Source organism: Genypterus blacodes, unplaced genomic scaffold (assembly GCF_046128005.1).
Source record: "Genypterus blacodes isolate CSIRO-AG114 ecotype Tasmania unplaced genomic scaffold, CSIRO-AGI_Gbla_v1 ptg000070l_1, whole genome shotgun sequence".
Classification (NCBI taxonomy): domain Eukaryota; kingdom Metazoa; phylum Chordata; class Actinopteri; order Ophidiiformes; family Ophidiidae; genus Genypterus; species Genypterus blacodes.
Window position 1 is genome coordinate 102751 of NW_027466880.1, and position 24503 is coordinate 127253.

The 24503-nt window shown below is 44.2% G+C and overlaps 3 protein-coding genes across 5 annotated transcripts; all 3 read right to left on the reverse strand.

Annotated features, from left to right (window-relative positions):
• Positions 1-385: 385 nt before the first annotated feature.
• mdm4 (MDM4 regulator of p53) lies at positions 386-5204 on the reverse strand. 2 transcript variants are annotated; one of them, XM_076156454.1, is made up of 11 exons: positions 5006-5204; positions 4476-4563; positions 4309-4383; positions 4037-4170; positions 3831-3880; positions 3369-3433; positions 2168-2264; positions 1902-2062; positions 1520-1717; positions 1316-1384; positions 386-1226 (listed from the first exon to the last, which is right to left on the reverse strand). In XM_076156454.1, the coding sequence occupies exons 2-11, from the start codon at positions 4545-4547 to the stop codon at positions 660-662; spliced, it is 1488 nt and encodes a 495-aa protein (XP_076012569.1). In that variant the 5' UTR covers positions 4548-4563; positions 5006-5204; the 3' UTR covers positions 386-659. The 2 variants fall into 2 exon arrangements, with proteins under 2 accessions (XP_076012569.1, XP_076012570.1); XM_076156455.1 differs by having other exon boundaries at positions 1520-1702; positions 5006-5203.
• A 1000-nt stretch (positions 5205-6204) lies between these two features.
• Positions 6205-19145, reverse strand: LOC143005205 (sortilin-like). Of its 2 annotated transcripts, none has more exons than XM_076156453.1 (20): positions 18890-19145; positions 14362-14424; positions 14180-14253; positions 13995-14097; positions 13663-13824; positions 13497-13570; positions 12701-12750; positions 12484-12611; positions 12209-12353; positions 11805-11960; positions 11563-11675; positions 11208-11310; positions 10962-11130; positions 10700-10884; positions 10375-10564; positions 10167-10283; positions 9693-9801; positions 9280-9392; positions 8951-9077; positions 6205-8856 (listed from the first exon to the last, which is right to left on the reverse strand). In XM_076156453.1, exons 1-20 carry the CDS (start codon positions 19127-19129, stop codon positions 8842-8844), a joined length of 2436 nt encoding a protein of 811 aa, XP_076012568.1. In that variant the 5' UTR covers positions 19130-19145; the 3' UTR covers positions 6205-8841. The 2 variants fall into 2 exon arrangements, with proteins under 2 accessions (XP_076012568.1, XP_076012567.1); XM_076156452.1 differs by having other exon boundaries at positions 8932-9077.
• Positions 19146-20071: 926 nt separating this feature from the next.
• On the reverse strand, positions 20072-22824 carry psma5 (proteasome 20S subunit alpha 5). The gene is made up of 10 exons (XM_076157002.1): positions 22738-22824; positions 22421-22471; positions 22058-22124; positions 21777-21903; positions 21427-21494; positions 21233-21340; positions 21058-21116; positions 20859-20961; positions 20570-20656; positions 20072-20426 (listed from the first exon to the last, which is right to left on the reverse strand). Exons 2-10 carry the CDS (start codon positions 22447-22449, stop codon positions 20349-20351), a joined length of 726 nt encoding a protein of 241 aa, XP_076013117.1. The 5' UTR covers positions 22450-22471; positions 22738-22824; the 3' UTR covers positions 20072-20348.
• Between the last annotated feature and the right edge of the window lie 1679 nt (positions 22825-24503).

Consider the following 24503-nt stretch of genomic DNA (forward strand, 5'->3'; position numbering starts at 1 on the left):
CTGATTTGAGACGCTAACTTGCATGTTACAGTATGTTTGCTTCTCTTTAGGGGAATGCACAAAAAGAACGGGGTCATAATGTTTCAGCTTCTTAGAACCAAAGACTCGGCAGCCTGTTACTCCTTCAATCTCGTCTTTGACAACGATCACTAAGAGGACACGCAAAAGGGCGGGAAATTTGACGAAAGCTGCTAAAAGCAAACTGCTGACAGCGTGGCACCGTTCGGCTTCCTGCGGCAAACTTTATGCGCGGCATTCAACTGCTTCGAGGTTTTCATGAAATGAGGAAATTACACTCCCACAGTTCTACAATCCACTGTGGCCTTCCAATAAATAAATAAATAGTTCTGCCATTGTACATCCCTTTAAATGTGGCACTTAAACATTTGGTGTGTGAAACATTGCAGTCATCGAACAGTTTCACCTTGGAACACTTAGGAGGCAGTGTGATGCAATACTAACCATGCAGACAGGAGCTAAGCTGAACCAAGTGCTACAGTTTGGGTTAGGTGTCAGGATGTTCTGGGTGTAGGTGAGTGCGTACAATGGAGAGATTAGATTACGGCCGGCCATTGCTAATGAATGTGTACGGTTGAATGGTTGTTGTGATGACCGGTGAGGTCATCGGAGCCACAGCCTGGCACGGCAGCTGTGTGCTTTTACACAACAAACATCTTAATAACTTTTTGAATGATTTTTCCACATCCTGGGCAAGGAGCTTGGAACTTGTGCAGCCTCCTGGCACAGGGGAAGCAGGTTAGCAAATGAGCCGTACGTCCGTGTATTATGTTCCCGTTACGTGGCCGCACTCGGCATAGCTTACAAGGCTCCATCAGAGCCTCGGGCCTCATTTCTACCTCCATCCCCAGACTTTCCTGACTCTCCCCTCCCGAGAGCTGGTCATCCTTAGGTAGGTCACAGGGTCGAGGCCCCTTGCCTTTGCCTAGCAGCATAACGGGCAGCGGGCGGTCAGCTGTGGAGTGAGAGGGAAGGATGACGGGATCGGACACTGTCCGGCTACAGTCTGGAACATCGATGCCCGTGTCGCTGTCATCGTCATCGTCATGAGCAGTGAGAGCGCTGCATGCTGGGATGTCAGGCACAGACAGGGAATGGACTAGTCGGGGGACATCTTTGTACCAGTTCTTGCGCAGAGCCCAGCAGCGAACACAGTACCTCTGGAGAGGTGTGTTATACTTCCTGCACTCTGAGCACTGCCATGCATCCTGAGGGTAAAGGCAAACATCAAGTGTCAACCAGTTATCACAAAACCTAAAACTAGGACACATGGAGGGAGACTGATGTGGAAGAATACCTGCGTAGAGATCTCTGTATCAGTGTCATCACTGAGACACTGGGAGTCTTCATCTGGTTCCTCCTGCATCTAAAGATACAAGACAAAACAAATTATCCTCATTCTGATGGTAAACAGTGTTACTTCTCTTACAGGAAACTAATCAAAAGGATGAGGAAGAGTATACTAGTAAACATGTGTGAAAAAGGAGACACAAAGCCCCACCTCTTTATCTGCTTTCTCTTCCTTCCCTCCACCATCATCCTCATCAGGTGCAGCTTCTCCTTCTCCTCCGCTCCCTTCTTCCAGAGCGGCCTCCTTCATCTCCACGCTCACCTGTTCACTCTCGCCCTCCGTCAGGAACCACAGGTCATCCGTGGTGTCCGACACGATGGCCGTGTCCTCCTCCTGTGCGGGAGACAGCTGCCACCTCAGTGAGATCATCACTGTTACGCTCAGATTTACGCCGTTTACCAACCGCGTAACGGAGTGTGCCGAGTGTTTGTAAGACGATCTCACAACTGAACCCAGGATTTATTTACCATTTATCATTTCAGAATTGTATATTCACGTGGTACATTTCTTTACGGCATATGTGCTTTCTTACTTGGTTAGTGTGGATGTCAGTAGAGCCGTTGCTCCTGCGACTGTAGTTGCTACGGAGGTTGCCTAGAAACCACCACGGCAGGCCGGACAGGTCCCACTCGTCCAGAGTAACGTCCAGCTTGGGCCGTTTACAGGCTGAGCGGGGCAAACCTTCAAGGGAGTCTGGGGAGGTTTGATTTCAATGTTACAAAACAACACTCGTGAAACTTCAAAGGAGATTGGTTCATTCGAAAAATGTGAGGGGAGATAAGTGGAGAGAGAGTTTACCGTCATCTGGCTCCCGGGGTCGTCGCTGGGAGGGGATTAGCAGGAGAGGCCCGTCACTGCAGGCCTCCAAACCTGCTTTAACCACACCTCCAAACATCTAACAGGAAGAGGAAATGCGAACGGGTATATTAGAATACAGGTAAGGAACTGGACACATGGAGGACTTGCAGTTCCGTCTCAAGATGGCCTCTGGGGATGGGGGGAGTGGTGGTGTGGGGAGCAAAGGGTCGGGCAGGACGGGTAAGAGCCAGGAGGGAGGGAAGACGGGGGAGGGGTGAGATTAATCATCAATCAATCAATCATCTAAGTTATTATCTTAGTAAAAGATCTTTTATTTGAGGCTTTGTATAGAGAGAGAATAAAAATGTGTAGAATGCTTAAATAAACTAAAGGGGCCTTCAAAAAAAATGGGAAGGAATAAATCATTTCCTGTTGAGAATTAGGCAATAATCCCAGCTACAAACCGGATATGTGAAATTCATATTCCCTTCCATTAGAGATCAGAAATGTCACAGCACCACAGAGAGGAAACACTCGACACACAGAGCCTCTGGGTTTGACTCAGCTGATTCAAAGAGGAAATAAAGAGAGAAAATCTTGACTGTAGCTTCATGAATGATGAGACGAATGTGTGCAGACAGCAGGTGGCGCTGAGTGGCTATTTGAGGGAATTGTACAGAAGGGTGTAGGGAGCACTGGGTTGGGTGAGGAGGAGGAGGTAAGGGAGACTGAAAGGTTTAGGATTGGGGGCCTGCGGTTGGATCGGGAGCTGCAATCCCCCAGTTTCGGAGCAGAGGAGAGAACTCTGTGACAGAGACCGTGACTCTGTCCCCCCCATCCACTGGGTGGAGTTGGTGGGTCAAAGTAGAGTTGTTGAAAAGACCACCAAACTAGACCACGGATGGGGGTTGTACAGAGACGGTGCAACTCTGTACAGATGCACACCAACGAAGACAGCAGACCGGACCCCCACCTTACTACACACAAGCTGTCAGGAGCTCCTTATCGCCTTTATAAACCGTTTAGAGAGACGTGTTGGTCTCTGCACTGTGACTCAGCACACGGTGGAGCTCACAACCAAAGGAAATGTATTATTCACGCAGATTGGCAGTGTGCATACTGGTCTTGACCTTGGTTGTGTGCGGTAAGGTGACAAAGGAGGGGGTCTCTGTTTCCTCTGAGCACCATGTTTCAGCTTTACCTGACCGCGATCCTCCACTCCGCCATCTACACATTCACGGCCCACAGAAAGATTCTCTGCAGCGTCTGCATTTCAGATAAGACACAGTAACAGAAAAGGAACACCCCCGCCCTTTAATTATAGCACACTCCTTCTTTAATGAGGCTTCGTCCACTGTGGCTTCACAAGAATGAGCTACAGACTGGAGACACACTTCTGCTCCTACCTCCATGACTACATACCCCGGAGAAGCACAAATGATCAGAGATTACAAATTAAGAGCAAACTGTGATTTCAGGACACACAGATGGAGGACTATGGCAACATAATCGCCGTATTCAAAGGAATCCTCATTCCAAAACATTTAACGACAAAGACGAAAAGACAGGAGTTGAGATTAGACAGAAAAGTCAAATTTGCGGCACAAAACATTCCATTTTCTCCACATAAAATATTCAATCATGAACTGAAAGTATCACTTACCAGTACAACCGAGGACTACCAAGTACTTCTTCAGCATTTCATACACTGGGCTGAAAGACAAGAGGAGACCAGATTACTCTATAGATAGATTGGCTTGTTTGGAACCTGCATGTACAAACACACACTGTTACCTTGCGAATGGTGAACATTGTGTGTGTGTGTGTGTGTGTGTGTGTGTGTGTGTGTGTGTGTGTGTGTGTGTGTACCTGGGATTTTTGACAGAGAAGCTCTCCACTTCCAGCAGCTCTCCCAGAGGATCGTCCTGACAGTGGACGATGTGCTGCCTCTGCTTGTCATACAGCTGCTTCCCCATGATGTACTGACCCAGGTAGTGCATCACCTACAAACAAAAGAGATTACATCATCACCAGGAACCGACCAGGGATTCCCAACTCCTCCAAACACTTCCGATCGCCACCTAGACACACCATTTTCTAATGTCCTTGATCAAAACAAGCCAACACGCCTTGAATCTGACCTCTTTGAGCGTGAAGACATCTTCCTGGGCTCCGGCCACACGCAGGATCTGCAGGAGAGGACCTCTGGGCTGCACCTGCAAACGTACACAAGCCGCGACGCCATTGTTCAGCACCGAATCTGATCCATCATACATGTTGACACTTACAGGTTTAGTGTCAGTCTTACCTGGTTCCCGTCTCCGGGTAACGCCCTGAATGATGAGCCCGGTGCCGGTAGCGGGGCTGACAGAGAGCTCATCGTAAACCAGCAAAGTCTGGAACACAGCATTTAGAGAGAATAGCTTCCGATGATGACGCAGCTTTATACTCGATATCATCACGTCACCACGAGGCCTGACTTTGCATGTTGCACATCACAGCAGGCAGACGTGTGGAATTCTTACTGGCTTCATTTCGTGTAGGCTGATGTGCGCGTTAGAGGTTGGGGAGCACAAATTACCATTACTATGTCCACATAGGGAGGCCAATGTTAATTAAAATTGCGTTAGATAAATAGGACACGTTCAATAAATGGACACAATTGTTAGTGCTTAGTTGTAAAGGCAATTACTGGCATGTAAGCGAAACGTTCTGGTCTCTTTGACAGGTGGCCAGCGATACGCGCAAACGTGTTTGGATAGCGAAAGGGAAAGCTAACTTTAGCTAACTTAGCTTGCTAGTTCCTCAATAATGCGTTCGTAGCTGCAATAAACTCACCGCGACGAGTTGGCATCCCTTCAAAGCCGCTACATGGCTCCACGCATGTCGTCGCCCACGCAGACAGACAATAACCCGCGAATAAATAAACAACTGGTAAACAGTGCGTTCTCCGCGCTAGCCCGGGCTTACAGGTTGATAGTTAGCTAGCCTGGGGTTTCAAAACGATGATTGTTCTCTACTTCCGGATACAGTGCAGCGTTAGTAGCGTGTGGCTCCCCCTGCTGGTAAAGAGCTGTAATGACACGGGCGATCTGCGTTTTATATTCGCCCTCATTGCAGCGGGGGTTGTGAAAAGCACACGCCTTTAGAGCATTAGCACACGGAAAATAACAGTGGAAGTAAGTGGTAGACAAGGAGTAATAGAATAATAGAGTAATGAGCGGTACAGGAGAGCTTCCAACCAGGCCTCTTTGGACTGCGACTTGGCTCCTAGCTAGAACAGACGCACATACATAGGCACAGCTGCTGCGACTAATGCAGTCATTTTATTAGTTCTTTCTATTTTTATTGTTTACTTATCTTGCATTACAGTGTTTCCCCATTTCTCTGGGTTTCTACGTGCTGTCGTCCTGGGGGACGCCTGGTGAATCCATTACAGTATGTGATAAAAAATGTATTAATATTGCATTCAAACAAACAGAAAACAAATCAGTAACTTTAACAAAAGATTTCCTAAATATCCTTTTCCCAATGGGCTTGTTCTATGTTTTGTTTGGGCCTGGTTGTATAATGGCAGAGGAAAGCCTGTATTTGGAACCTTCAGTTTTTTGTCTTGTGATTTGTTGCTGTGACAAATAATTTGTCCAATTTAAATTACAAACTATCTATCTACACGTGCTTGAGTATTACGTTCACTTTCAAAGATGGCAAGTTACAGTTTCAGACACAACTATGGCATGACGTTATCGTTAATAATTGGTGAAATTGTTTCACACGTCAAGAATTCAAAATGTATAACAAATTTGCTGAGGCAGCATACATCCAGCAAAATCCAGCACTATTATGATTGAGCCAGTAATGAAAATTGGTATACTGTAAATCTAAGTCACTTATGATCATTATTTAGTCTTTGCTACCACCACATCCTTTCCTTGGACTATTCCATTATTCTCCAACTTTAAACAGTGCAACACTATTTAATAGAAATACCCATCATCGATTAATGCAGCAATCAATCATAACTTTCATTTCCCATATACTGAACACTTTTATTGAGAAAAAATCCATCATTTGATGTCAAACTTGAATGCAGGACTCGAGTATTAATCTGTTGTAGTAATTATACAGTTATGTAAGAAAGATTTACTTAGAATCATTGGACATTAATGACATACATAAAAACCTCATGTAAAAGAGTTAGAATCGTTCCATTCATGAACAATAGATGTAAAAATTGTGTTATAAAAGCGTCTGTGCTCTAGTTCAATTCAGAGAGACTCATCTCTGATGTCATAGCAAATAGTAAATGAAGAAAAAAGATGGAAATGAAAATCGCAACTAATGGCCCCTAACATACAACAGTAAGGAGGGAAATATGCAACTTTTTCACAGATCTGTAGATACAGTGCAAAAACAAATTTATGAATCTTGCATTACTGGGTTTGCCCTTATTGACTGTTGTGTAAATAAAGAAGCATCAAGCGCATTGATTTGTTGTCATATCTGATGAAGTCCACTGCACAGTCCTTGAGAATACGCCTCTACATAGGCCAGCTTATTACAATAGCTTATTCACTGGGATAATATCGCCTCTGCTGCAGAAGACAAGCACAAGCTAGAAGCCCTGCACAAAGATCAAAGGTGACCGTTCTTACATTGAAGATAATACAGAATTATTCTCCAACAGCTCATATAATCAATGCAATCTAACACTGAAGTGCAGGGGTGTCTCATTATGGTTATCACATTGATTACACGGATCACTTCCATTATTGTGGAGATTTCAAAACATTTGTGAGATGATTCATTAGGGACGCACCAATATATCATAAGACTGTCGGTACTGGCTGAGATTAGCTTTAAACAGCAACAAGTGCCAGTGTCAAAAGTTTGTACTGCAAACATGTTGTGTAGATGCATTACTAATGATGCGTCAAAGTCAACAAAACATGTAGAGTCTCTTATAAAACATGGAATTATCTCAAGGTAGACATGTTGGAGATGTTTACCTTTCTTTTGGACCTGCAGCAAGATTGTTACAAAAAAAAAAAAAGTATATAAAAGACAAAAAACAGCAACATGTGGGTTCATCACTATTCAACACAAACTTTCAGACATTTCAAGTAGACTTGGGGTTAGAACTAGTCTTGTTACTCATATTACTGGACTACGGATAAGTTTTACTTCTACTTAAAAGGAGAAAACTACACAATAAAAGTGCTTTGGCAATAATTCAAGTCTTTCATTTTCACCACACATCCAGGGGAGGAGAAGCTACTGGTCACACAAAACTGCACAGCACAAAAATAACCTTTCAGTCGTCACAACAAAGGCCAGCCATTTTAACATTCACCCCAAACGTTTTATCAGCCGCTCGCATCAGCCAAGTCCGCCCAAAAGTAAATACAAACCAAAGAGGACCGACACTTATTTTGATCAGGTATTCGTCATTGTATATGTTTTATAAAAGCTGATATAAATTTTAAAGGTTCAGTCCTGGATACAAATATTATGTGAAGCCCAAACACCAGAATGTGAAACAGGAGTTTAACCTGTTAACGCTCATCAACACTGCTATTAAAACTAGAAAATGTTATTTATGTTTTTTTGCTTAATGCTTATTTTTGGGATATCTACAAATGATCCAGAGGCCTGTGTTTTCAATTATGATTAAATGTAGCATTGTCACTTTTTCATTTCAGTACTAACCTTTCAATACATACACTGTAAGTACTGTCATGTTACTAATTCAAGACATTTATCAAAATCATTCCAGTTACATTTGTCAGTGTAATGTCATTAGAAGTTTAGAAGACAGGAGTATCATCAAAAGTATGTCAGTTATATTTTAGGGCCGGCTTTGTTGCTCAGATACTTCAGTTAGATTACAGATATGAAATGGTTCTTTTGTATTTTGTCACTGATATATCTCATCTTTCATATTTTTGGTTAATTTAACATTTCAAAGCACAATCATTAAATAGTTAAAGTAATGACAGTGGCATTTATGTACTGAAAGGTTGATATCTGAAGTGTCTTTCTATCTAGCGAAGCAGGAGTCATCGGTCATTAAAATGAGCTATTCTATTAAAAACAAGAAAGGACATGTAAAAGCCAAGCATATTCACTCATTTTGGGTAACTTGTCAAACTTACAGAATGAATGTTAAAGTGGCCTGTCACACACACCAGGGTTGTATTATCTTTACAGATTACAAAAACTGACAGCAGAGAAAAAGTTAAAAGTTTTAATATCTATTTCCTGTGTTTTATCTCTTGGATGTTCCCTAAATCTGAAGTACTTTAATTGCCAACACCTCTGGATTGTACATCAGCAGTGCATCGTGCCACAGATACGAAAAAAAAAAAAGGCCGTCTCCAAAATCGTCGAGACAGAATCAACTAAAACTCCCAGAGTCTTTCTTCTATTCTGCGCAGGGTTTGTCTCGTCCTTCAACCGCCGGTTTGCCTTTTGCAAAATGAAACGAAGGAAGCCATGTGAAATGCATCCGCTGCTGCTGAGGCCTCCAGCTGCCAGCGACACAGCGAGATGTGAGAAGCAGATGTTAATCGGCATGTGGGGAGCAACAGGAGTGCCCAGCCATCGGAAAAGACTGCATTCATTTCTTGTCTTGCCTTGGGACGGGGGGGGAGACGTCTCTGAGCGACTCTACCTTATTCCAAGAGGTCCTAAGAGAAATATGCAAACAATACGGCAGCGTTAATAGATAGACATAAAGATTTACCAAAACACAGAGTAGATACCTCAGAGAGTATCGGTTACTTGATCTGAATCATCGTTGTACTGTGCTTTCCCCGTCTCCATGTAGTTGTTGTCAACATCATCCACTCCCTCTATTTTATCAGCCTCAGCGTGTTCCCTCATCACAGAGTACCGGTGCACCAGAAACCTGAGGAGGACACACAGGAAGATTGTGTATGTCACAGAGAAAGAGAGGCAGAATATATATTTTAGATTGTTGTTTATGTGTGTGTGTGTGTGTGTGTGTGTGTGTGTGTGTGTGTGTGTGTGTGTGTGTGTGTGTGTGTGTGTGTGTGTGTGTGTGTGTGTGTGTGTGTGTGTGTGTGTGTGTGTGTAAAGATGAAACTGACCTTCCTCCACAGACGTATTTCTTTACCAGCCAAACGCCAGTGACGGCACTCAGCAATAGGATCGCCATGACAACCATCACTACGATAGCAGTGTTTGACGAACTGTTTTCGGTCTATGGGAGAGACAGAAACAGAGAGACACAGAGAAAGAGAGAGAGAGAGTGAATGTGCCATGCAAGAGAACACACAGTCCACTAGCAGATATGCTACTTGTCACAAACTAATGAGTGCGATTGTTCAAATGCTCTGTAATGAGAAATTTGATTGATGAAACCTTCAGTCCTGCCAATGTCAAACATATCAGTGGTTGCTCTCTTGGTTGTCATTGCGTCCAAATATGCTGATAATTGGACCATAATCATCTACTGTGGAGCCTTCCAGTGTCTGTGTCTCTGAATGAGAGCAGAGCCTACCAGAGAGTTTGGATACAGGGCGTTGCTGGTGCACATCTTCCTCAGGTCAGTCTCCTTCCGTTCTGGCTGGAAACCACCTTGACAGTGGTCTCCTGGGATCTTCCGGTATCTTCCGTGAAAGGAGAGACGGAGGCACATGGAAGGCAAAGAGACAAAAAGTCAGTGGAAAAGAGGGCGCGGTGCAGGATGAGACGGTCAAAGATTAGACAGATGGGTTTGGTACACGCCGCTGTGTGTCGGTCATACAGTATATTTGTGCGTAACATCTGAAAAACAGTATAGTTTATGTTATTAACATGCAGCCTTGAATTTATCTATAAGATACTTGAGCCTTAAGAGTCACCTGAGCCTTTGCCGTGTAAGATTTAATCAGCAGTCGTAGCTTTATTTGTTAGTAATTTTACCATGGTTACAGTGTGTAGTATGTAATTTCTGGTATTCCCTCCAGGTTGTGAAGTTTGACGCTGAGCTCACCCGCTGGTCTGTAGCTGTTCAGTGGTCCCATTTAAGCAGAACTCCAGAGGACGACCCTTCAGCTCCTCCTGCTCCACACAGTCTGAGCTGTTCTCTGGCCGGTAGTATCCAAAGTCACTGTAAGACAACAGAATTCATCATTCATCGTCAAATATGTCCAATATCTGTTCACTACACAAAGTCTGAAGAGGACACGACCAGGACGTACCAGTGATAATCGTCCGCCGTACATGGACAAGGGACGAGGTCCTTGGTGGCTGTGTATTCTCTCCCATTCCAACAGACTGAACCTTTCCTCAGGCGTAAGTATCGCTCTTTGTAGCCCAGCACACAGCCGTCATTGGGGCCGCTGGGCTCTGCAGAATGGGCCAGCCACTGCACATAGTCCCCCTCACTGCCTGCACATCACAAGCAGGACACACACTTTGTTTGGCAATTTGCAAGTAAGTCTCTGGTCCTTAAAAGTCACAGTTACTTTGTTTTGAAAAAGGAATAACACACTACAGACTGAACAAACACACACAAACACTCACAGTCTCTGCTGAGGAGCCCCCTGAAGTCGATGGTGATCACCACCCATTTACTGAAGTCGTTCCTGTAGCCCCATAGGCTGACGTTCATGGAGCGAGAGCCAGGCTCGCTGTCCATCCCGCTGAAGTGGATGGGGTCACTGGTGAAGTTGTACGCATGCCAACACTGACCCTCATCTGTGGAAAACCTGCAAGGTGTCACGGCAGTGAGTTATTATACTGCGGGAGATTAACTTCTGTAGTGATCAACCTCCCATCATCTTACTTGATCTGGTTCACAGGGACGTTTGTGTGCTCCATGGCCACCAGCAGACCGCCGGAGTCCAGGATCGCATAGTGATGAGGGCCCCTGAGGGCCAACAGCCAGGAGTAGCCCCCATCGTCAGAGACGTACACATCAGGGGAGAGAAGGGACTCTGGATCTCCAACACTGCCTGGAGAAAGGAAGCAACATGATATCACACCAAAATAATTTAACGTGCGTGCGTGTGTGCGTGTGTGTGTGTGTTACCATGGGCCAGAATGAGGCCCACAGCATTGGGCTGTGAGAGGGGCAGCATGGGGACATTCATCTTCAGCGTGGTGCTGTAGGAGGCATGGATGTGAAGTTTACACTGCGGAGACAATATAATGTGGCGAGTGAATCACCTGCTGACTGCACAAGCTGCTTAGCACACACACACACACACACACACACACACACACACACACACACACACACACACACACACACACACACACACACACACACACACACACACACACACACACACACACACACACACACACACACACACACACACACACACACACACACACACACACACACACACTCAGTGAGTTATGTGGCGCTGCAACTCTGTTACCCTGTTAGGCCGATTGGTGAAGGTCTCAGTGTCACAGTTGCCGTTTTGTGGCCTGTGCAGCGTCTGCCACTTCGCCCCCTGATCAAAGGTGATCATAGTCTCCACTGTGTTGTCTACCAGCGGAAACAATGAGACACAAATCAGATACTTGTGCAACATAAACTAAGACCCATTAAGTCAATGTGATGAGATGATTCTAAACGCTGTTGCACACACAGATCACACACACTTTGTGGACTCACCTTCTGCGAGCACGCTGGTCATGTAGACGCCTCTGAGTGAAGCAATGCTGGTGAAGTCAGTATCGCTTCCCGTGGTGGAGTAAAGGTGGCGCTCCAGAGACTTGGAGAACACCGCCCCTCTGTCGTCTGACACGTAAATGGTTCCAACGCCAGAATCTGCTCCACAACACACACACACACGATAGAGGTTGGGAAACTGGAACACTATGATGCATTTACTTGTTTCAACAGAAAAATGTTCCTTTCAAGGACGCTTCAAAGACATGAGGGACTTGAACTCATCTCCATCATCGTGATCACCGTTAATCTTCAGCGTCACTACTAATGACAAACGCTGTCATTATCGTTATCATCATCATCGTGTGTCATCAATCATATTTGGCGGCGTCTTCATTGGTTCTAACCTCCGGGGTCGTCTACGTGCATGAATATCATGTCCTGATTGGCTGTCAGGATGGAGTAGAACTGCTCATGGTTGACTGTGGGAAGCTGAGCCATATTCCACACCTCACCTCCATCCACCGACACGTGGATCATACGCTCCGTACCCTAACACGCACACACACACACACAGACAAAGAGGTGAATATATAGCACACATCTGGAGGTAAAGAAAGATAAAGCAGAAGGTTTTAGATAATATCAAGAGATGCATATGTGTGTGTGTGTGTGTGCATACTGTGCCAGTCATGATGGAGGCAAAAACGAAGCGTCCTCCAAGTACGAAAGAATAAACTCTTGTTGCGATCGTGCGGAAACTTCGTCCGTAGTCCGTCGTCTTGATCAACTCCAACATTCCTTTATCATCTGATGGAGAGGTCCCCACTAGAGTCACTGCAGGCCTCGTCACACATACTCTGCATATATTTACAGGCGATTCAAGTGTGTTTACTCACTGCACGATCCGTTGGAGTTTGTTGTGAAGTAGATACTATTCTTAGGACCCCTGTGTGTGCGACAGGGTAAGAGAGAAACAATAAGAAGGGGGAGAAATCAAAATAGTTAAAAGGGTGCTTGAGTTCGAGAATAAATCCACTTTTGGAGTCGATAGTGATGAAAGTTTATGGTTGTTCTGTGGGAGTCCTGTGAGTAACGACTCCAGGCTGCGATCCAGCTCTCTGGCACCGGCAGCTGCCAAAGGGGACCAAAAGTTTCACATTGTAACGATTCTGCTGCTTCAAGGATTGTGGGCTGAATATGAATGCCGTTTGCTGAGTCATGATTCACTGTGACAGCGGCTCGACCCCCTCCCTGTGCAGTCAATTTGGGTCGGGAGCTAAATGACAGCTGTGGCCGGGCCGAGCTATCACGCCGTTTCCCACAATGCAGCGCTAACAACCGCAGGCTGACGCCACAACCTTGTGTGAACTCATGTACTCAAATGAAAGCAGAGTGGGTTAGTGATGCAAAGTGGGGCGAGGGGGACAGCTGGAACAACAACAACACACATGCAAAGATCACACACACATACACACACTTGGTGCAGCAAAAACTGATGCACATGCCATGTCAAGCCAGAGACTGTATATGTTAGGCTTCATGGTAAAAATACGCAAAAAGTTGCAAATCGTACCAAGAACTATTTATATACTCAATTTTTCACATATTAAATGAAAACAAGTGCCTGTGTGTTTATAATAAGAATGAGATTGATGATGATGCAGTAGGCATTTCCTTTCTTCTCCTACTCACCATCTGACCAAACAAACACCATCATGGATCTTACTCCAGGTGGCGCCAAAGTCTTCAGACAGCCAGAGGTCCAACTGTGTGAAAGAACAGCCTTAGCTTAAATTGAACTCAATCAGTGAAGCCTGATCGGGTGGGTTTGGCCCGGGAGTGTGAAGGCCATGGTTACCATGATGCTGAGTGTCAGCAGTGTATTGGGGTCTCCGGGGTTGTAGAGCATCTGAATGAGGGGCTCAAAGGGCAAGTCAGTCCCAACAAAACTCAGGCCGAAGTCCTGCGAGCGGAACACGCGGTACCCCCCGATTTCTGACAAATCACCGGTCAGGATCACCTAAAGGCAAATACAGAAGAGCAGCAGAGCTTTGAATCTTTAGGAACAGAAAATATGAATGATGTCATCAAGCAAAGCAAAGAAAATCACATTATATCATCACAATCAGAGGAATTGCAATACAGTGTTAATCTAGTAAAGTGTTATATATCTTTGGCATGTTGGCTCACTTTGCCAGACTGGTCCGGACTGATGGCGATGCCGAACTCGTTCTGGATGAAGGTGTGGTTTATCAGGTGAGTCATGTCCTCAAACGTCTTCCCGTAGTCTTCACTGACGCAGAGACCAGGATGCAATTAGACACTCAAACACATGTTGGATGACTTTAACTCGGTGGTTATGGGATGTTTCTCACCTCCTATAAAGGTTGGACTGACCAAAGCGCATCATGAATATTGGCACCTGGAAAGTTGTCAAGACCAGCAGCACCTAAGGGTAGAGGATAGACATTACGCAACACCTTACACAATCTATCTATCTCTATTCAACATTTTCCCATTTGCTGTCATATGAATAGACACAAGTAAACAAACTCACCCCAGTTCCATCTCCCACCCAGGCCAACGACAGGGAGCCCATGGTTCTCACACTGAAGGTGAACTGAAATGAGAGGAATCAATTAATCCAATTGTATTTACATGGCAACTTTTATTCAATGTGCTTTACATGTGCTTTGTTTAAATAATTTGAAAATGATAATAAAGATGGGGAGGTAGAAATAATAGTAATGATTAGAACAGCAATATGACAATACAATAAAATGGTCAAATTAAAAAATAATACTTAAAATAAAGTCTGGATAAAGTCATTTATAAGCATTGTAGTAAAATAAGAGAAATACCACTAAAGCCATCAATTAAGAATGTAGTAATATTTACAAAGTGCCAAGAAGAAATGATGTAAAAATAAAATATCGAAAGATACAAAGTAAAACCTAAACCTAGAAGTTAGCTAAACTGAAAAGTTAGCTAAACTGAAAAGTTAGCTAAACTGAACATTAGCTAAACTGAAAAGGCATCTCAAGTTTATCTTTAAAAGATGTGAGGGTGGACAGTTACTGCAACATTCCATCAAAAGTATTTATTGGTTATTGATCTGACATGTGTGCTGACTGAGGAAGAGCTCAGGGATTCTGTCTGTCTGTCTGTTTGTGCGGCTGAAGTGAACCTGCACACTGCAAACACAACAGCCCAGAGTGTGAGAGAGCAAGTTGCCCAAACTGTCCGAAGTTACTCAGCCATTTGGATGCAATGTGTGTGTGTGACCTACATTCCTGCCTGGGTGACACAGTTGGGGCCAGAGAACACGACAATTACTGCACACACAGACTTGCCCAACACAACACTTTGAGACTTTTTTGTGTGCGTGGGAGTGCAAGTACACAAAAAGGTGTTCGCACGTTAACACTGCTGTTATCCCTGATTACAGAGCGCGCAAAGTCCCGCGGTTACACTCGCAAAAATGCAGCTTGAAAGTCAAATGTCGCATTAGAGGGAACGAGGGAAAAGAGGTCAGACATGAACTACTTCAACCTGACAACAAGTGCTTGGCTGCCAACAACATTCCAGTCCATTCATCCAAAGTTACTCCCAATAACTGCTTGGTCATTCCAGCAAAGTATTTATCCACAGCCCCCGTTTACTGGCGAGGCAGACATGTTTACAAGGTGAATCGTGCCCTGGAGCGTCTGCGCCTGTGTACGGCTCTGTAAAGCCACAGGAGTCGGCCCGGGTCCGCCTGCTGGAAAAACACATCTAGTGGAAACAGGCCTGAGCCATCCAAGTACATGAACGCCACTTTCCGTCTTCTCTGTGAGACTCGCTTCATTACACCAAGAGTCATCTGTTGGTTCACATCTTCATCGTTAGATTGCTTGTCGACGTCCCCCGCCCATCCCTTGCGGGCATCCGTTTGATTTAATGCTTAATCAAACGTGCGGCACAGGATGTTCTTGTTCTGTACACCTACCGAGCTCAAGCAGAGAACCGGAAATGTTCCGGGATCACTTGTTACGGGTCACCGTCACTCCCCAAACTCCATGTTACGCTTCCTTTTCAAGCAAGGAACACACAGGGAACATGTGTGTGTGTGTGTGTGTGTGTGTGTGTGTGTGTGTGTGTGTGTGTGTGTGGTATTTGGTTTAGCACACAATAATTTTCGATGTAGCTTATCTTCCCAGACTTAGCTTCAGGGTAGCTTCCAGAGGCTTGCTGAGGTGTTACATGGATCCATGCTGGTCCATTCTACCGACAACAGGTCAACCAAAACTTCATCAAAACAAGGCCGGTGAGACAGTTTGACGTACATTTTGTACAACACACTATCACTTTAAGGCTTAAAGAATCACCTAGAATCAAGGTCCGCGCAGGTCAACACATCGGGCCTTTGATAACATTTCCAACACTTGCTTGCACACCTGTGTTACATTTAAGGAGGGAGGGGGTAAGGAGGGAGGGCATAAGGAGTGAGGGAGGGTGGGGAGTGTTTTCTCACATGTCCTCCACGAGCGGTGGTCCGAAACCCAAACAATCATTATGAAAAAGGTCATTTTGTACTGAGACAAAGGCCGAGGGGGGAAGAGGTAAGAAAGCTAAAAGAAAGCTGCTGTTTTGTCTGAATGGAGGAAGATGAAGCAGGGGGCAGCGATAAGAGGAAGAGGCCTTGACGAGACAAAAATAACTAAACACCATCTTGACCTCTACTGTAATCTTGAATGTAACCATACGAATTTGCTTTCGCGTGCGATCCCCCAAGCTGGAAATACCTGCAATGCTCAGAAAACAGAAAAACACCTGTGAATATCATACACTCTCACACACACACCCAGAGATCCATGCAGACTGACTAATGCACACGGTTGGTGGGAGTACATATTGGGAGCACAGTGGCGTAGTCTCTCTCCAGAGGTCAGAGTCTGACACAATGAGCTCCTTCTTCCACAGAGCTCAGGGCTTTAACCTTACTGCTTCACTGGTGTTTACACACAGGAAACATCAGAGGAGGAGGTCAAACACGCAGACTCTGATCTCAGGCGTCAAGCCAAAGCTGAGGGCCCGTTACCTTGGCAAAGACATAAGCCGGGGCGTATTGACATCTATCGGGTTATTATGATCTGAAGAGGGAGAGAAGATTAGGAGGAGGAGGAGGAGGAGGAGGAGGAGGAGAGGGGATCACAGCAGAATGAAAAGCTGTCGGAAGAAGAAAGTCGTCCGATTTTACTGCATCTTGGGCGCTGGACGGTTGGGGCTGTGCTCAAACTACATTCCGCCCTGAGAACACGACGTGTTCCTTTTACCACCCTTAATGTTTTGGCCAGAGGGGACAGAGGAAAAGATGGAGAACAACAACAGCGACTTGAGCAACTTTGTAAACCCAGACAGACTGCACACAGACGCAACACACCACTCCTACATAGTCAAACCAAAACCTAACATGCCGCCAAAACAAAGCAGAAGTTGGCTCAGAGACGCTTTGTCCATCATATCAGCAGGATCCGGAATTACTCGACTTTTACATTTGTAACAAGATCTTGTATGTTTTGGCCTGTAACTGTTCTTCTCTTGTGTCTCATCCTATAATTTTGGTCAATTGGCAAAACATGTTGTTCAATTGACACAAAATTGTACATCCCTCTGGACCAAGCCCGGCCCTGAACGCACCATCAGGAGTGTCTCTTCTCAGTCAATCCTTCAGCCCCCTGACAACCTGACAGCGAGACTAAGTTCAGCCAGACGCTCAGATCCAGCTCAACAGAAAAACGTGGGGAATGTTTATGAGGAAGGGGGGGGGGCCCAGTGGAGCTCACAGAGAGAGACCACGCACAATCACTTTCATGCTCAAAAGCTACTCCAGGTGTGAGAAGCAGAGGAATGATGTAACAGCCACCTCTTCCATGTTCCATCACTCATACACTCCCTCCTAACACACACACACACACACACACACACACAACAGCAAGACTGTCCTGAAGAGCTCTGAGGCTTTGGTCCAAGTTGTTATTCTTGTACATTCCACTGGCTGGACTTCTACATAGTAGCTCAACATAAAACATCAGGCCTGAACTTGTGTTTCCTCTTCAAAAAGGTCCAAAAGAAATAAGAGAAAGTGTTGCTGCGTCTCCTTTGGGATATTGACTGTGTAAGGTTTCAGTTTAAGGGTTTTTGGCAGCAGCGGGTGGCAGATTGGGGAGAGATGAAGATGTATGAGTGGAGAGTGAATGGAAAAACAAAGATGGTGTTTAACATTAAGGGCTTGTGTGTGTGTGTGTGTGTGTGTGTGTGTGTGTGTGTGTGTGTGTGTGTGTGTGTGTGTGTGTGTGTTCAGGCCATAATTCTGACCATCAGTTCATCTTGGAGCTGTTCTCTTTAATCACTTTGATCACAGGAGCTGTTATTGTCTGAAGGTTTGACAACTGTTATGGTTGGAAAGTTCAGCCTCATGTGGAGAATAATTACAATAAAACTTTGTTGATAGACAAATGGAGCTCAAAGTGCTTTACATAAAAGAGGAACAAATCAAGCCTTAACAGCAATTTCAATGTTTAAAATATACAGCAAAGTGGGAAACAGGAAATAAATGAAAAGTTAAAATAGCAGTGTAGTTAGCCGTTCTACATTAAAAAAAAAAAAACAAGAATTAAAAGAGATTTCCATTAAGCACTGTAGATGTATCTGTTCTTAGAGCCACACACATTATATCAACTCGATTACAGACTAATTGGAACAAACTCATGCACAAGCGTCTGCGTATCTTTAGGGGAGGGAGAAGCTCTGACTTTCGTAATGCGCTTTACATGAGAACAAACCAACACGTGTGACTCCACAGTGATCAGGTCAGCAGCCTCTCAGCCGCCCTGCATCATCTCACCACCATTAACAACTCGCATTACATCCAGGTTCACTAAGAGTTTATGGAGTATCTAATAGAGAAATTGTTGGGGGAAAATAACTTTCCATCATCGAGTTTCTACTCTCCTCGCCTTGTTTGGGGTTCAGGTGTGGACACGGTCAGCGGCTCCATGTGCTATGATTACAACTCTGTCATCACCGTGTGAGCTTATACTTACAGTGTGTGTGTTGTTTTGGAGGGTAGACTCCGTCCCCGGCAGAGGCGAACATGTTTGTCCATTCAGATCCGCGCTGCGCCTCCAAAGCTCCAAAGTACGTCGCTCCTCTGCGCTCGATCCGGGAAACTTTTCTCCGGCGTGGAAACTCCTGCAGAACGCCGAGGAGAACAAGCAGAGTGCAGCAAGGACGCAACACAAGGGGATCATGTTGACGGCGCGGCGCAAGTTCGAGCTCGGCATCGGCGTTAAACTCCTCTGCCCCCCCCCACTACTCAAAACAGTCCACATGCCCCCCTCATCTTCAAACCATCTTCGATAACGGCCCATCCACCATGGCAGAGGATTGGTTAGGACCAGAATAATCTGCGATTTCATTGGACTTCGCGACTCTTCCTCAGCTGGGGTTTGTCAAGAGGAGCGCGAGTGTTTTTTGGTGCTACGCTGCCCCCTGGTGGAAAGACCGCGCATAGGCCGGCGCAGGCGTCCACAGGCGTTATTGTTCTCAGAATTGTGTTCGCGTTCCCAAGAATCTCGACCTCACAGAACAACACACACTGTAGATCCGAGGGAGAGGCCCGTTTGTCATAACAGGATTACTGAGCAACTCGCCCACAGAGTTATGAAATGACTTTTCACATTCATTTTTAGCCAGACAGATCATATTTCTTCAATATTTCAAAATTGACATGATCCATCCATCTATCTATTCCCTCCATCATTCAGGGTTCTGTCCCTCTACTATAATGACACCTTTGATCAAGATAAATGGTTCAACTACATTAGGTGATAAATCTTTTAAACACATGGACTACATGGCGTTAGAAAGAATGTGAAAGCTCTGAGATTCTTGTTCATTCTAATCTTCACTTCATACTAATTACATTCATTACCAAAATGCATTTCAAATCCAATAGAAACTGTTGAGTTACCACTGGAAGAGTCAAACAGCAGTGATTTGCATTATAAATACTATAAGCAGCTTTGTTTCTGATATATTATGAAGGGTGGACACTTTCGGTCTCCAAGATGTGTGTTTGTGTCCTGATGAGAAGATGTTCTAACCAGGTCGAATGTGAAAATGTAACTGTATTTACAGCACTTTATTTAACTGAGACATGTTGTCCCAATCAACATAGGATGAAGGGTAGATGTGAATATTAACGACACAAGAAGAGTCAGATCCTTTTCTGTGAATACAACAGTTTAATTTCTGTACTGATTCGTAACAAAAAGTACCCCACCCCCCGTTTTTTCCTGCCATTATTCAATAAGCGCCGATCAACTGGATGCACATTACGAAGAGAAAACTCAAGAAATCCAAAAACTATTGAACGCAGCAGGAAGGAGAATGTTCTGATGAAAGTGGTGGTTGTGTTGAAACATTCGGTCCAAATGGACGTCCACATCCTCCTCCGTCCCCGTCTAGAACTTCGACCAAGACTGCCAGGACTATACGTCTTTAGATGTCCTTGATGACGTCTTCCAGCTCCTCTTTGGAATACATGTGGAAGGTTTTCCCGGGCTCTATCGTCGCCAGCTGGAGAGCAGAGAGAAGATGAGAAAAGGCCCGTAAACCAGAAAACTCCAGCAGACTATGGTGAACATGAACACACCGCGACTACAGTACGTGCTTTAAAAAGAGGAATAACAAGCAGAGAGAAAGGGACATAAATGACAAACCTCAATGTTGGTGGAATTTAGCTTCTCCTCCATCACCTGCTTCAGAATGGTGAGAGACGACTTGATGGCATCTTTTAATGTCATGGACTGTCAGATACCCAGGGAACAAGAGAAAACAGTAAAGTTAGATCTCCGTCCGTCAATTTTGGACGAAGTTTAGTACTTGGAAAATATGCTAATTTCAAATGAAAATCCACCTCTGCATTTCTACAAATTTTGGTGTGTATTGTTGTGTTCTACTTTGATACAATAGCAGCGCTCATCTTATGTTTCTGCTAAACAAACACACCTTGTGGTAGACCTCCTGCAGGGAGCTCTGGGCTCCCTCGGACGCTGAGCCGATGGCCCGAGCGTCACACTGCACAAATGTTCCCGATGGATCCATGTGATACCTGGATTCAAAACAAAGCACAGAGTGGAATCGCGGTAGGCTCAGAATCAAACATTAATGTGCTGCAAACATGCACAAGCAAGGGGTCAGTACGTACAGCAGGGGTCCTTTCTCATCCACTCCCCCGAATAGCAGCGCCACGCCGAAGGGTCGACTCTTGACAGCACAGAGCAAACAGAGCAGACCAAGAGTCACAACACAGGTTACAGCCGTTCATGTATGTTTGTATAACGCACACAGGGAACAACATGGCGCCGAGCTGAGTGACTGACCATGGCTCCAGGGTCTGCGTCTTCCTCTCCAAACTGCAGTGCCAGGTTGGACACAGCCTGGGTCACACTCTCCACCGTCATCGTCTCGTTGTAAGTGAACCAGTGGTTCTGACCAAGCACACACAAGCTTTAGTTAAACGGGAACACCAGGCTGAGGAACCATGTGTATCATTTCATCCTTTGCACACACTTACTTGTGTTTCCACTCTTGCCTTGTCGATCAGAGTCTTGGCATCAGCTATCAACCCGCTCATGGCACAGCCTTTGAGGATTAAAGAACAAAGATTAGGATACTATTTAGGAGATAAGTACGTCCCAAAGTTAAGAGCGCTTCCTCCTTTCTAATGTACAGAAACATTGAAGCCAGCCCCTCAGATGGACACCTACACCCAGAACTCTTCTTTCATTTCGCATATCTATGTTCCTTGCTTTGAATCTTGAATCTATAGAATTGCAGAATCCTCTTCAGGCAGAACCCGATTATGAGGAGCAGCACATCAGGATCTGGACTGATAACAGACATGCGGTTTGTGCTTCCACTTACCGATGTGAGTGTCGATCTCCACGATCTTCTCGATGCTGTTGGGCTCCATCAGGGGAGAGGTGATCCTCTTCTCCACGGCCAGACACACACCCTCTGATGTCTGGATGCCAATGGCTGTGGAGCCCAACTGGGAGAGCGACATCAAACCAGAGTGCATATTAGAGTTTCACAGTGACGGTTTGTTTAAGTTGCATTGTACAAAAATCCTAGACGTCCCTCATGTGACATTTAGCATACTTATTAAATCAAAACAAAGATGATAAGCAACAACTTATACTCACTTTAATAGCCTCTATGGCATATTCAACCTGGAACAATCGTCCCTCAGGAGAGAATGTGTTCACCCCTCTGGAACACAGATGCCAATCATCATCAATAACCAATCATCATCAAGCAAAATAATACAACGCGTACAGAAAGTGAAAGTAAACTCGGATGCTAAATGCTAACACTTGAGCTGCCAAAATTGAAGGCCGTACAATAAAATTACAAAGGCTTCAAATGGAGCTTAAAAGCCAAATAAAAGCGTTTATAGAAAGTTTGTCGAAGACGTCACCCCTCGTATGAACGCTACATGGTTTATTCCGTCTGCACGCGCTGAATAAATGACAAAGCAGTTTGTGGAGCAGCTAAACAACACCTACCTGTCATACTCCGATCTGGTCAGAAACATGTTTGAAGGTTAAATCCAGAACCTGTTAAGAGAAGAGCAGTTTAGAAGACACAATAAGAAAACATAGAGTCTTTAAAAATATCTACTTTCGACTTCGCCGTGATACCGGGTGATTAGCTAGCTTAACTAGCGGAACGTGCTAGCAAACTGCGCAGCCGGACTTTTAAACAACTGCTTGCAAATGACGCAGATAAGTCTCCTATTAAAGTTTCAGTTATGTGTTCACATCCAATTAATTACAAATTCATAGGTTCGCACTTTTAATTCGCACTTCTTAGCCTCGTTTACCTTCTGCAACAGAATCTTGAATGAGTTCGCTTGTTTGAGGGGAAGCGTATGGAGTGTAACGCCTGAAAAGGTCCGACTCGAAACACGTTAGAAAGAACAGTTCCCAGTGTGGAAAAAGAGGCAAAATAATACATAAATCTGTTTCAATCATACAGCAATAACACAAAAGTACGGCGATTATCATAATACATTATATCCTAATCGTTATTATATTCAAATCGTTATTATATTATTGGCGATCTTATCTATTTAGTAGATAATGAAACTTGACCATAGGATGTTTTAGTGACTGACTACAGTATGCAGTTCGTTCAGGTGGATTAACATGAACATAAATATATAATACAGTACAAGTACAAGTCATACTAACATATTTGAAAAAAGGAAGTAAATAATTTAATAATTGCGTATAATCACATAGAAAACAAAGGAGATAAAATCCATATCAAGACATTGTTTTAAAATATAGGATTAATGTTAAACTAAAATAAGCATATAATCTTAAAATCTGATTTGGTTTTTAATTTAATTATTATTTCTTATTTTTCAATTTAAATACACAAGATTTCCATCTTTGTAGAACCAATAATCTAACTATGACACCTATCAGGAATACATTTATCATGTTGCTAATTTTATACTCTCAAAGAGTCCCATATGATCTAGCGGTTAGGATACCTGTTCAACGGCAGGCGGCCCGGGTTCGACTCCTGGTATGGGTATTATATCTTGATAAGACATTGTGTGTTTATCAGGTTTATACGTGGACGTGTCTTTACAGTTGTCTCCAATGTCCAGATGTTTTTAAGCATAATCCCGGCCAATAAGAGTTTTTAAATCTGCCGTTGAGTCAATAATTTGACTTCCTTAAATAGGCTCACCGCCGGCTGTGTTGGTAAGCATATTTTTTCATACAAGAAACAGAACAGAACAGGAATTGACGCAATTTACGACATACACCAGCTTCATGTAATTTATGCTCGTCCGTGCAGCCAAACTGCCACTGGGGGTCGTACATGGCCAAGATAAGTATTATAGGATCAACCTGACAAAACAGAGGAAAAGCCAAAGTCAAGAAACTGTTAAATTACAAAATTGACTGCAACAAGTTAAAATAAATATATTGTTGTATTTGCATTGTTATCTATTTTTAAAGATGCAGCGTTTTATCAACATTGAGAGCAGTGAAATTCTTGTACACCGCATTTGTCCGACAAAGTAAAGCAAAACTGCATACGTTTCTTACTTTTTCCTTATGCATTATGGTTTTCTCTGGAGCTTTTCTTCGTCTTCCTAGAGATTTTTGGGTGTGGTCGGGAATTTCCATGATGTTATAGGCCTTTAAAGCCCTTTGAGACATTGTATGTGATATTAAGCTATCCAAATAAAGTTGCTTTGACAGGCGGAGTTCAGAAGTCGGGGGGTAGCATATTGATTAGGTCCATTTTCCAGATAGTGCATTAATTTATAATCATTTATAAATTTCCCTGGATTGTAAAATTTGAAGTGTTCTGCTTAGAATGAATGATAAACCTGTGGTATCATTATTAATTATTAAACCTGCCCATCAAAACAAATATACAGTGTACGAGCAGTAAAAAACATTATTGTGGGTGCATTGGCTCTCATTGGAAGGAGGAATTAAAGTAGGCTTCAAGTGAGGTTCATGTTTTATTTTGGGAACATAATCCTGTAAATTAGTGCAGAGTGGTGCAACGTTTTGTACATGAAAACAATTTTGCAACACACTCATCAAAACTCACTGT